Below are 13243 nucleotides of genomic sequence, written 5' to 3'. Positions count from 1 at the left end.
ATCCACATTAGAGTATTGATACTATTAACCAAATTAGATTTTACCTTCTTCGTCTTCTTCTCCTTCTTCCTCCTCTTCTTCCTCTTCCTCTTCACTACTCCCAGCATCTTGGTCTGTATTTGAATCACTGTCTCCTTCATCAAGTATTTCTGAAGGAAGAAGTAATTTAAGGAAAAAAAAAATAATGAGCAAGATACATGTATCTCATTCTGGGACCACACGTTCTCAGTTCATAGAAAGTGTTATAACAGTTTACCTGCCAACATGGATGATCATACAAGCCTTGCTTGTATTGATATCTAAGTGGTGAGAAAGCACTAAACTGATTTCATTCTTTTGCCAGATAAAAGTGGGCATGAAACAAGAAGCACAAAGAAAAAGTAGATGAGATGAAGACTGGGGAAAAAGAATACTCCAAGGAACTAACATATAAAAATCAAAATATTATTGTATCATTAGAAATAGGGTAGTTTACTATGCAATGTCATGCTAATACACAGAAAATCAGAACTTAAGGTAATTCAAATAAACAGTAATGATATTTTTATCAAGATGTATACTTATTAAACAGTATTAAAATCAAATTAAAGATTTTTCAAAACACTCTTTTTGAGGCATATCAAAGGAGGAATAATGAAGGTGAATGAATGTGAATATGGCCAAGTACTTTATTTACTGCATGTATGGAAACAAGAATAAAACCTGTTGGAATTGTTTTAACAAGGAGATGGTGGGGTGAGAGTTTATGATAGAGGGAATAAGGCTGTTGGGGTACACTGTATGCCTTTGTAGAAGTATCACAACAAAACCCCACTTATAGGATGGAATAGGAGAAACCCTGGGTCTCCTTGGCTCAGGCCGAAATTTTCTGAATAGAGACCCGGAAACACAACAAATCAAAGAAAGGCTGGACAAATGGGATTGTATAAGGTTGCAGAGCTTCTGCAGGGCAAATGACATAGCTAGCAAGATCAATAGAAAGCCCACGGACTGGGAGAAGATCTTTACTAGCCATACAACGGACAAGGGTCTCATATCTAAAATATACTTGGAACTCAAAAAACTAAACCACCCAACAACAAATCCTCAAAGAAACAACTGCCCAATAAGTAAGTGGGCGAAAGACTTAAAGAGAAGCTTCTCTGAAGAAGAAAGAAGGATGGCCAATAGACACATGAAGAAATGTTCAACATCCCTAGCCATAAAAGAAATGCAAATCAAAACAACATTGAGATATCACCCCACTCCAGTTAGAACAGCAAAAATCAAGAACTCTAACAACAACAGATGCTGGAGGGGATGTGGACAGAAAGGAACCTTACTTCATTGTTGGTGGGAATGTAAACTTGTTCAACCACTTTGGAAAGCAGTATGGAGGTTCCTCAAAAGACTCCACATAGAGCTCCCCAATGACCCAGCAATCCCACTTTTGGGCATTTACCCAAATGATCACAAACAAGGCCACACTAAAGCTACCAGCACAACTATGTTTACTGCAGCATTATTTACCATAGCTAAGACATGGAACCAACCCAGATGCCCCTCAGTAGATGAATGGATCAAGAAAATGTGGTATATATACACAATGGAATTCTATGCCTCCATCAGAAAGAATGACATTGCCCCATTTGTTAGGAAATGGAAAGGCTTGGAAAAAATTATATTAAGTGAAGTAAGCCAGGCCCAAAGAAACATAGGTCCCATGGTTTCCCTTATTTGCAATATCTAGTATAGGTATGAGTCAAGCGGAAAAAGTCAGATAATGTGATGTTAGGAAAACGAAACCTCAAGTATGTATTTTAATGTTTTTGTTTCTTTCATGCATGTGTTTCTAACGCATTTATAAGATAATTTCTTTGTTGCTTTGTATGTCCCTCCCCCACAGTGTAACCCCCGCTTTCACTATATTTGATGTCAGTATAACATGTGGAGGAGATGGGGACAAACAAGTCTTTTAAGGATTTCAGGTGGACCTGTTGCAACAATGAGAAGTACAAAATGTCATGTCAAATCAGCATTACAATGTCGGTGGGGAGGGGTGGGGGGGTATGATTGGGTGGGAGGGAGGGGGGAGGCTGGGAAGGGAGGTGAAGGGTAAACAAAGGAGGAGGCTGCAATGCTTGGTAAGAAATGTATGCATTATCCTGCCCATGTAATTGTAACCCCTCTGTACAGTATGTTCTCAAATAAAATAAAATAAAATTTAAAAAAAAAAACCCACTTATAAAACTCATATATGCTAATAAAGAATCTTTAAAAAAGATTTTTCATGGGGCTGGGAAGGTGGCTCAGTGGTACAGAGCTTGCCTTGCATGCCTGAGGCCCTGGGTTCAATTCCTCAGCACCACATAAGCAAAAAGAAAAAAGCCGGAAGTGGGGTTGTAGATCAAGTGGTAGAGCGCTAGCCTTGAGCTGAAGAGCTGAGGAACAGCACCCAGGCCCAGAGTTCAGGCCCCACGACCAGACCCCCCCAAAAAATAAAAAAAGATTTTTCATATATACAACTGAGGTTTAAAAAATGGCAATAGAATCACTGTATTGGACTATCATGTCTTAAAATACAACTCATTTAGAAGTAAACAAAAGTATAGATTTGTATGTCACTACATAAGACCATTCATTATGTTAATAGGAAACGAATGACAGAAGCTAAAATTACACTTACTTAATAGCGCTGCTAGGCTGATAACCCAGGCAAACATATAATTAATAAGTTTTTAAGATCAAATTTTAGCCAGTCACTGTTAGTTTACTCTTAGCTACTCAGGAAATTGAGATGTGAGGATCAGGGTTCAAAGCCAGCCTGGGCAAGAATGTCCATGAGATTCTCATCTCCAATAAACCACCAGAAAGCCAGAAGTGGCATTGTCGCTCAAAGTAGAGCACTAGGCTTGAGCAAAAGAGCTGAGCGAGGGCTGGGAAGGTGGCTCAGTGGTATAGTGCTTGCCTTGTATGCATGAGGCCCTGGGTTCGATTTCCCAGCACCACATAAGCAGAAAAAAAAGCCAGAAGTGGTGCTGTGGCTCAAGTGGTAGAGCGCTAGCCTTGAGCTGAAGAGATGAGGGACAGCACCCAGGCCCAGAGTTCAGGCCCCACATCCGGACCAAAAAAAAAAAAAGAGCTCAGTGGCAAATGGGAAGACATGGGAAAAATCATATTAAGCGAAACAAGCCAAGCTCAAAGAAACGTAACTTGCATGCTTTCTCTCATTTGTAATAACTAGAATATGTCTATGATATTCTTAGCAGAGGATCACAATAACTCAATCACTAAGTGCACAGGCCCATATATGTTTAGGCACAACAAAATGAACTCCAAGAACTGGAAACAAGAGGTTTTTGTTATGCCCTGTATGCAGTTATTTATGTATTTTTTTCTGTCTTAGTCTTTTGTATATAAGCTTATCTGATCCATGGAAGGGAAAGAGAATAAAGAAATAACAGGACAAAGGATGAACTAATGACCAAAATGCTACTCACTAGACACTACACTGGAAATGACCTTTACAACATGGTACGGTGGGGAGTGGGAGAAAATGAGGGAGGGGTAAGAGTGTTTAAAAAGCAATGTACTCATTACCTTATTTTTGTAATTGTAACCCCCGGTTTATCACCTTCACAGTAATTTTTTTTAAATCAAACTTTAGTCAACTCAGTTTTAGAAAAATTCTAATTTCTTTATGAATGTAAATAAATTGGTATATAAATCCAGAATCACATATTTAAACAGAGAACTACAGACTATGAAAAAAAGTTTTACAAAATTATCATTCTGCTCTTACCTGATGTATAAATCTTAGAAATATTTCTAACAAATTCTGCTTCTAGAAATAATCTCTAGTGTCTAGTTTATAATGTAAAACAGCTCAGACAGACTCTCAAAAAGAAACTATTTAGTATTCAAAAGTAGGAAGGCAGACTCTCCTGCTGTTTTCCCAAATGCTATAAAACCTAAAACATAAGTACACCTAGGTCACTCTAAGGTGCTAATTACTAAAGCTGTGCTGACTTCCTGCTGTGGCCATTTTTTTTATTCCACTTCTAGAATATTTTACTAAGGAATGAAGGTCAAATGAATTGTCTAATAGTTTACATCATCCTCTTTTCCTCTCTGGTTTAGAATCTATTTACTGAAATCACTTAGGCAAAGCCAATTAGATTTCTTTTAAATGAATAAAGCAGTGATTTCAAAGAATAGTCTAGGACTCTAAGGGGTCTGTGAGGTCAGTCATTTTTATAGTAATACCAAGACATATTTTAATCGCATTTCTGCTCTGCTGATGGCTATGAGGGTCCAGGTCAATTTGGCTTGAAACTGCTTTAATCCAAGAATAAATTAAGGAATTAAACTGTACACTCTTCACCGCACATTAACAGTAGAAAAAAAAGTCCTTAATGAACACGTAGAACATTAATTTTCTTAAATTCCAGTCCTTAAGTAGAGACCTTTATCATAATCTGAGTGACAATATAGGAAGTCTGTGTATATATCACTTCTGTTAAAGAAAATCTAGAGTAATAGTGGTTCCTTCAGGATAAGCAATGATTTGACTTTCTGAATTGTTTGGTTTTACCTGGAAAGAATTGGCCAACTACTCATAGCTATTCAATATCTGGCAGGCTTTTGTACAAATATAAACAGAGTAAGACTGCCATTACAAGGTAAACAACTAACAGTATTTGCTACTACTATAACTTTTGGAAACCTACATCTCTATCACTAAGCTTGATAACTTCCTAAACTTGAACTCTTCTGAAGAGGCAGGGAGTAATACTAACAAAAGTGATTTCCTGATAATATACTAACATGTTAAAATGACAATGATAATATTTATGTCTTGGCATTTAGATTATGTATATAACTCAATGCATCAGTAGTCTCCAAATGACCAATGATCGTAACAAAACACATGCCTTAATGACCCACTGACAGTGACATCCTAATGGATTTTAATGTAGTGGGGTTTGAAAATTCATCTATACTAATTTAGATTTCAAACAGAAATGAATTTTTAAGAACCCATTATCTGCTTAATATAAATATAGTATTAAGGAAGATTCTCATCTGAAAAGGATATTCCTCTCCTTTCTTAACTAATTATCTATGTGAGACTAGACAGTGAACTATAACATACTGACTATATAAACTGGAATATGCAGCTATTTGCTTTAGGCCAGGTATTAACCTATATAATACATAATTCCTTAAATTGATTTGTTTTATAAAATAATTATTTCCATAAAAACATAGTTTGTTATATACTAGCTTTATTATTTTCAAACAACAGAAAGTATTATATCCTTCATTTGATTTCTAACACACTAAGTATCAGTGATATAACACATAAAAAGGAACTCGTTGGAATTCACTGTAATTTTCAAAAATGTTAAGGGATCTTGAGACCAAACAATTCAAGAACTGCTGTAATAAAGCAAAGTACTACATTCCAGGTATTGGCTAACTGCCTAGACCTTAATGAAATGGTTACAGAATTCTCCAGATTAAAATACAAAGAAGTCATATCAAGTATAGCAAAATCTGAAAAGTCATTTAGCCCTTTTTAGGAAGGCTGTTGGGAAAAAAGTTGTTAAGGAAAGAAGGCAATGGGTTTAAGGAGTTCTCTATGTTTAGAAACTGAAGTATAACAGACAAAGCAATCTAGCCAATGGCAATGAAAGCTCCCAAGAAATCAGCAATGAAAAAGAAATGAGCTGCTAAGAAATCAGCAGTGAGAAACCTGTTTACGACACCAGATTTTTAGGATACTGTATAGAAATGGAAGTTCTTACACATTTGCTTTCTACTTCTAAGTACAACTAATGTAAAGAACGGAGACAAAGAAAGAGCTCTAGGACTCTACTTTCCTCAGAGGAACATCCAGAGCAATATATACTTCTTAGAAAAAATCACCACTCAAAGAAAATAAATCCAAAAAGCTACTGCATAAATAAATCTGGACATTAGCTTTAGGAGAAAAATAATAATGCAAACATGAAAATCATAAGAGTAATGATAGCACTGTGTGAATACATGATCTGTGGCAATACAAAGCATACACAAATTATATTTACCCTTCCACAAACAAATAACATTACTTGAACAAGGAACTTGGTTAGTTATAATGTTAAACACAAACCACAAACCAAAATTTGTGCAATTCATTAATGAAGTACAAATGAGGTAGTAAAGCAGTAGCACCGTCATTTAGTTCACACACATTTAGATCACTGGTAATCTATGAATATTTGTAATTTACAGGGGAAGAGAGAAACAGTGAGGTAAATAATTCAAGATGAAGTAATACTGTGGGCAAACATCACACAAAGAAAAACAATATATGGGGAAACCATAAAAGGAAAACAGCTTCATAAGAGCAGAGATTTTACTTAGTAAGGATCAGTAATCTATAAATATCCTTTCTACCAGTAGTATTACATAACTACTTGAATTGCTTCTAGTTATCCAAAATATTTTACATACCTTTCTTAATAGCTTTGTACTTCTCTTCATTCTCCATAAAGTTAGGATCCATCTTGAAAACATCTTAAAAAATAAAAGTTAAGTATTTAATTTCTGTGTTTATATCTGTTGCTATTGCACTTCTCATTTTATGTCCCTCACACTTACTAAGAACATCTTCTGGGTTATAGTCATCCTCCAAAGGAAGCATGTGGGTGAACTGATCATCTTCCTCAACTAAGTCAAGTCCTTCCAGAATAACTGGGTGGTCCTTGAATCCATCCTTTCGTACAGCAAACATCACTTCAATCATATACTGAACTCTTTTGTCAATTTCAGATTCATGTAGAATGTTTCGAAGTCTTTCAAAAATAGCTAATGTTGGACAGAAATAAAATAAGTAACAATTGTTATTAATATTCAAGTAAAATACACTAGAATATATAAACTACAGTTCTCTACTTACCATTGATTCCTCTTGGTGACACTTGTGTTAATTTGAGGCCACATTCCTTAAGAAAACCAATGGCTACTTCAACACTATCATCTGTTGGCCTTTCTAGGAGCAAAGTGAGCATCTCTAAGCACAGAACTTCATGTGCCTTAAAGGGAATACAAAGGGAAGAGAAAAACATTTCACCATGGAAGAAAGAGGAAATGCTTTCATATATTCTAGCCTGCTCATACTAAAACTTAGTAAATTTTCTTATAAATATTGTACATATAATTTATCTGTATGACTTTATGTATCTATTAGTATTATATGGGTGAGTATTACAAAATCTTAACTTACTTGCTGAATACAACTATTTGAATTATTTCCAGAAGAAATATTCTTCTTAGATACGACATACAAAAAATTCTAGATTAAACTGTAAGTTAACTATCACAAATTATTATTGCTATTCTATTTTTCAAACAGGGTCTTGTTATCTATAGATCAGATTGGCATGGAAATCACTCAACTCTTTTGAGACTAGACACCTAAATGCAAGGATTACAGGCATGAGCCACAATAATGACTTCCTGCACCGATTTTCAATAATCATTTTCATAATCACCACATAAGGAATAGCAAGTTCTTTTTATAATTCCCTTTTTCTTTCGTTCTATAAGTAACTGTTAAACACAAATAGTCTTGAAGTTACAGGACTAATTTTCAATGTTTTTGGGTACACCAATAACCACTTGTAGTATGAAACTACAATATTTTACAAAATAAGCAATGCCACATCCAATGAAAATATAATTCTATGATATGCTTTGCTGCAAGAAGGAAATGATCTACAAAGACTGTTAAAGACACCTTCTATCCAACCATACATCTTTATAAATCAGGCATCTAATAGAGATTGGAAGAAAAAAGTAGAAATTTCAACTCAGGAAAAGAGCCTTTTCATACTGTGCACAGTATCAAAAATATACTGCTGGCATTTTGTTTACTTTCTGAGGAGTAGGGGAAGGTGCTAAATAGCCTTATTTTAGTGAGAAGAAATGCTGCCAGGTATTTCACTGGGTAGGTACAAAATATATAACATTCTATCTGCTTTGTGGCACTGCTAAAAAAAAAGTCCAATGTAAGTGTAAAACACATTGGAAAACAGATACAGATCTCTGCAATTTTAGATGTGAAATTATGTTTCCATGGTCTTATGTAACAAATTGCCATTGTAATAATGTCTGACTAATTATGAGAGCTCACACTAGGAAGAATTTCAGGTACATAAGAATTAAAGTATTGTTTAATACTAGAGAAATAAGAGTAGGTTTGACTTTAATGCTCTTGCTGATACACAGATACCACATTAAATGACAGTACAAGCTGGGCATTGCGGTGCATGTCTGTAATCTTAGCATTCTAGAGGTAGAAAAAGGAGGATCTTGTGTTTGAGGCCAGCTGAGTAAGTTCAAGGTCAGTAGCTCTAAATCATAATGCTCTATTTCAAGAAAACAAGGGCTAACACACAACAGGGCTGACGTACTTGCCCTAGGTTTGATACTCAGCACTAGAAAAAATAATATACATATAAATAAACTCAAAACCATCAAGACATGCATGAATACAAAATAAAGACAAAGTTAAAATTATTTACAAGTAACATATTTAAAACTATTTAACTTACTCTATTTTTACATATATCTAAGTATTAGCAGGGAATACTCTTAGGTATTTATTAGGCTGTCATGAACACCAAGCATACAGAAATGAGTGAAGAAAATTTGTTGCTTTTTAAAACAGGACATTAGGGCTAGAGGAGTGACTGAAGTGGTAGAGTGCCTGATTAGCAAGTGGAAGGTCCTGAGTTCAAATCCCATTACTGCCAAAATAATCAAGGATTAAATTTTGTTCTTTTGTTGTTGGTGGCGGTCATGCGGCTTGAACTCAGGGCCTGCAAGAGCCATGAACCTGAGTTGTTTTTGTTCAAGGATAGTGCTCTACCACTTTGAGCCAGAGCTCCACGCAGTTTTCTGGTGGATAATTGAAGGTAAGAGTCTCACAGACTTTCCTGCCTAGGCTAGCTTTGAACCATGATCCTCAGATCTCAGCCTACTGAATAGCTAGGAGTAGCCACCAATGCCTGGCAATTTTCTTCTTTAAAGAAGAGCCACATACAATATTAAGTTAAATTAATCTGAGTAAGTATTTTAAAAAGTATTCTCAGTTCTGTTTATATATCAAAAATATTAGATATATTTATTATGGTTTTAAAATTAAAGTATCATCCAAAATATAGATGTCAAGACTACAAATCTAAACAAAATTAAAGATGTATCACTGATATGGCATCAATCCCATGGCACTAAATGGGATCAAGTTTTGGAAATCACTAACCATTGGCCGGAATGTGGCGTGGTGATAAAGAGTGCTTGCTTAGCATGTATGAAGCTCTAGATGTGATTCCTCAGTACCACATGAACAGAAAAACCCAGAAAGAGTGCTGTGGCTCAAGTGGTAGAGAGCTAGCCTTGAGCAAAAGAAGCTCAGGGACAGTGCCCAGGCCCTGAGTTCAAGCCCCAGGACTGCCATCAAAAAAAAGATGAAGAAGAAAAAAAAAAGAAGAAAAGAAAAGAAGAAAAGAAAATCACTTACCACGTTTTGGTTAATAAGATGTGCCACAAATTTTGAAGCAGTAAGGCAAAGTTGCTGAAAAGTAAAAACACAAAGTTAATCCATAAACCAAAACCAACTTTTGTGTATTTGTTGGATCTACAACTTACAAATGGACTCTTAAAAAAATATGTAAGGAGGGGCTTGGAAGGTGGCTCAGTGATAGAGCGCTTGCCTTGCATGCCTGAGGCCCTGGGTTCGATTCCTCAGCACCACATAAGAAAAAAGAAAAAAGCCGGAAGTGGCGCTGTAGCTCAAGTGGTAGAGTGCTAGCCTTGAGCTAAATAGCTGAGGGACAGTGCCCAGGCCCAGAGTTCAAGCCCCACGACAGGACTCAAAAAAAAAAAATATGCAAGGATAATTTTATATGAAAATAATACATAGGAAACAAAGTCATTATTCACTAATTTAACTGTTACACAAGTCTGGTAAAGTCATCATTCTTCTGAGTTACATGTGAGGGAAACCTTAATAAAACCAGAACAGTCTTCATGAAGTACAGTTTTTAAAAAGCATTTGTGTAGAAACCAGTATGCTTACTTTTGTTGATACTGGCTTATTAGTTTGTTCCTATGTGACAGTCTACTTACAAGCTGTTCATAGATACCTTATCATTTCTTCGATAGCCTTTTCGAAAATTAAGAATCAGCCTCTTGAGGATTAATTCTCCAATTTGTGGAAATTTTGAGTTGATAATTGCCACTAATGCTGCATAAACATGGGTGAAGATTGGAGAAGCACTTTGCGCTTGCAAAACAGATCTGGACAGCAGCCCTCTGGGTATAAAAACATGGGGTCAAAAACAGTCTACTTAAGAAAAAATATTTAAATGAACCTACAGACCTATAGCCATCTAATCTTCGATAAGGGAGCTAAAACAATAGAATGGAAGAAAGACAGCCTCTTCAGTAAATGGTGCTGGCAAAATTGGTTAACTACATGTAGAAAACTTAAGCTAGATCCTTATATATCACCCTGCACCAGAATCAACTCCAAATGGATCAAAGACCTTGAACTCAAAGCAGACACTCTGAAAACATTACAGGATGGAATAGGAGAAACCCTAGGTCTCCTTGGCTCAGGCCGAAATTTTTTGAATAGAGACCCGGAAACACAACAAACAAAGGAAGGTTGGACAAATGGGATTGCATAAAGTTGCAGAGCTTCTGCAGGGCAAATGACATAGCTAGCAAGGTCAATAGAAAGCCCATGGATTGGGAGAAGATCTTTACTAGCCATACAACGGACAAGGGTCTCATATCTAAAATATACTTGGAACTCAAAAAATTAAACCACCCAACAACAAATCCTCAAAGAAACAACTGCCCAATAAATAAGTGGGCGAAAGACCTAAAGAGAAACTTCTCTGAAGAAGAAAGAAGGATGGCCAATAGACACATGAAGAAATGTTCAACATCCCTAGCCATAAAAGAAATGCAAATCAAAACAACATTAAGATATCACCTCACCCCAGTTAGAACGGCAAAAATCAAGAACTCTAACAACAACAGATGCTGGAGGGGATGTGGACAGAAAGGAACCTTACTTCATTGTTGGTGGGAATGTAAACTTGTTCAACCACTTTAGAAAACAGTATGGAGGTTCCTCAAAAGACTTCACATAGAGCTCCCCTATGACCCAGCAATCCCACTTTTGGGCATTTACCCAAATGTTTGCAAACAAGACCACACTAAAGCTACCAGCACAACAATGTTTATTGCAGCATTATTTACCATAGCTAAGATATGGAACCAACCCAGATGCCCCACAGTAGATGAATGGATCAAGAAAATGTGGTATATATACACAATGGAATTCTATGCCTCCATCAGAAAGAATGACATTTCCCCGTTTGTTAGGAAAGGGAAAGGCTTGGAAAAAATTATATTAAGTGAAGTAAGCCAGGCCCAAAGAAACGTAGGTCCCACGGTTTCCCTTATTTGCAATATCTAGTATATGTATGAGTCAAGCGGAAAAGGTCAGATAATGTGATGTCAGGAAAATGAACCCTTAGATATGTATGTTTTTTTCTTTCATGCATGTGTTTCTAACGCATTTCTAAGATTATTTCTTTGTTGCTTTGTATGTCCCTCCCCCACAGTATAACCCCTGCTTTCACTATATTTGATGTCAGTATAACTTGTGGAGGAGATGGGGAAAAACCAGTTGTTTAAGGATACAGGTGGACCTGTTGCAACAATGAGAAGTATACAAGTTGTCATGTCCAAAACGAGCTTTACAACGTTGGGGGGGGGGGGGGGAGGGAGCAGAAGGATTGGGATTGGGGGGGAGGGGGGAGGCTGGGAAGGGATGTGAAGGGTAAACCAAAGGAGGAGGCTGCAATGCTTGGTAAGAAATGTATGCATTATCCTGCCCATGTAATTGTAACCCCTCTGTACAGTATGTTCACAAATAAAATTAAATTAAATTAAAAAAAAAAAAAATATTTAAAAACCAGGAATATTATTTCTTTGTAAATACTCAGAAAACTAAGCTAGAAATGTAGCTAAAGTGAGCCGGGCACTGGTGGCTCATGTCTGTAACCCTAGCTACTCAGGAGACTGAGATCTGAGGATCACGGTTCAAAGCCAGCCCAGGCAGGAAAGTCTGTGAGACTCATCTCAAATAAACTACCTCCCCACCCCCTCCCACCCCTGGCCCCAGCGAGAAATCTGGAAATGGCGCTGTAGCTCAAGTGGTGTAGTGCTAGCCTTGCGCTGAAGAGCTGAGGGACAGTGCTCTAGACCAGAGTTCAAGTCCCAAGACCAAAAAAAAACAGAAATGTAGCTCAAGTGGTAAAGCACCTGCCTAAAAAGCTCAAGGCTCTAAGTTCAAACCCCATCACCAAAAAAATTTTGACATCTACTTAGACTATGCAGTGCAATCTTGTCTCAACAAAATAAAATAAACATATTATCATAAAAGACAAATTAGAATTAATTTTTATCATCTTATTTTAGGAAGAGAGTCTTATTAATTACATATATGAAAAAGAAAAAAGAAAGCTTCATGAGGAAACAAAACTTGAATATGTGTTATTTTAAGAATAGAATAACAATACTGGGTACTGGTGTTTTATATCTGTAATCCTAGCTACTTGGTAGGCTAATTTTAGAGAAGTGCAGTTAGAAGCAAGCCAGGTTAGATTCTTACCACTAATTAACCCACAAAAAGCTAGAAGAGGAGGCATGGTTCAAGTGGCAGAGTACCAGCTTTGAGCAAAACAGCTAAGCAAGAGCAAGAGGATCAAAATATATCAGCACAAAAGGAAAAAAGAAAGAAAGAAAAAGGAATAGAAAATGAATACACTGGGCAAGATTACACCTGTAATCACAGCACTCAAGGAGACTCAGGAGGACCTTGAGTTCAAGTCCAACCAGGGCTACACGAGGAGACTGTCTCAGAAATCAAATGAACAAAATTAGAATGAGCTATTATTACAATTTGTTTTCAAAAGTACCTTATCTGAAAAAAGGCTGGATGCATGGCTCAAAATGATGAGAGTTCTGGCCTGACAAGTAAAGCTATGAGTTCAAACCCTAGTACTACCAAAAAATAATAATAATAATAAAAACAAAGTCATTCTCTTCTGCTCTCCTAAATTTTACTCATCACATTTCCTATTCTCTCATGCTAACCTTACTTTCATTAAAATGGCCATACTGTAAAGCCTAG

General features: G+C 36.4%; 1 protein-coding gene across 4 annotated transcripts in view; it reads right to left on the bottom strand.

Annotated features, from left to right (window-relative positions):
- Cwc22 (CWC22 spliceosome associated protein homolog) overlaps positions 1-13243 on the bottom strand; it is a 58385-nt gene that overhangs the window by 20287 nt on the left and 24855 nt on the right. For all 4 annotated transcript variants that reach the window (XM_042688298.1, XM_042688296.1, XM_042688299.1 and 1 more), the window contains 6 exons: positions 10176-10344; positions 9551-9604; positions 6926-7061; positions 6628-6834; positions 6481-6543; positions 45-149 (listed from right to left, as the gene is read on the bottom strand). In XM_042688298.1, coding sequence (XP_042544232.1) covers positions 45-149; positions 6481-6543; positions 6628-6834; positions 6926-7061; positions 9551-9604; positions 10176-10344 — 734 coding nt within the window. The remainder of the gene's footprint in view (positions 1-44; positions 150-6480; positions 6544-6627; positions 6835-6925; positions 7062-9550; positions 9605-10175; positions 10345-13243) is intronic.

The sequence above is a fragment of the Dipodomys spectabilis genome, unplaced genomic scaffold (genome assembly GCF_019054845.1).
Source record: "Dipodomys spectabilis isolate Male_0828 unplaced genomic scaffold, ASM1905484v1 ptg000115l, whole genome shotgun sequence".
In the NCBI taxonomy this organism is placed as follows: domain Eukaryota; kingdom Metazoa; phylum Chordata; class Mammalia; order Rodentia; family Heteromyidae; genus Dipodomys; species Dipodomys spectabilis.
The sequence above is the reverse complement of the archived record's forward strand: the minus strand, read 5'-3'. Positions and strand labels throughout refer to the sequence as shown.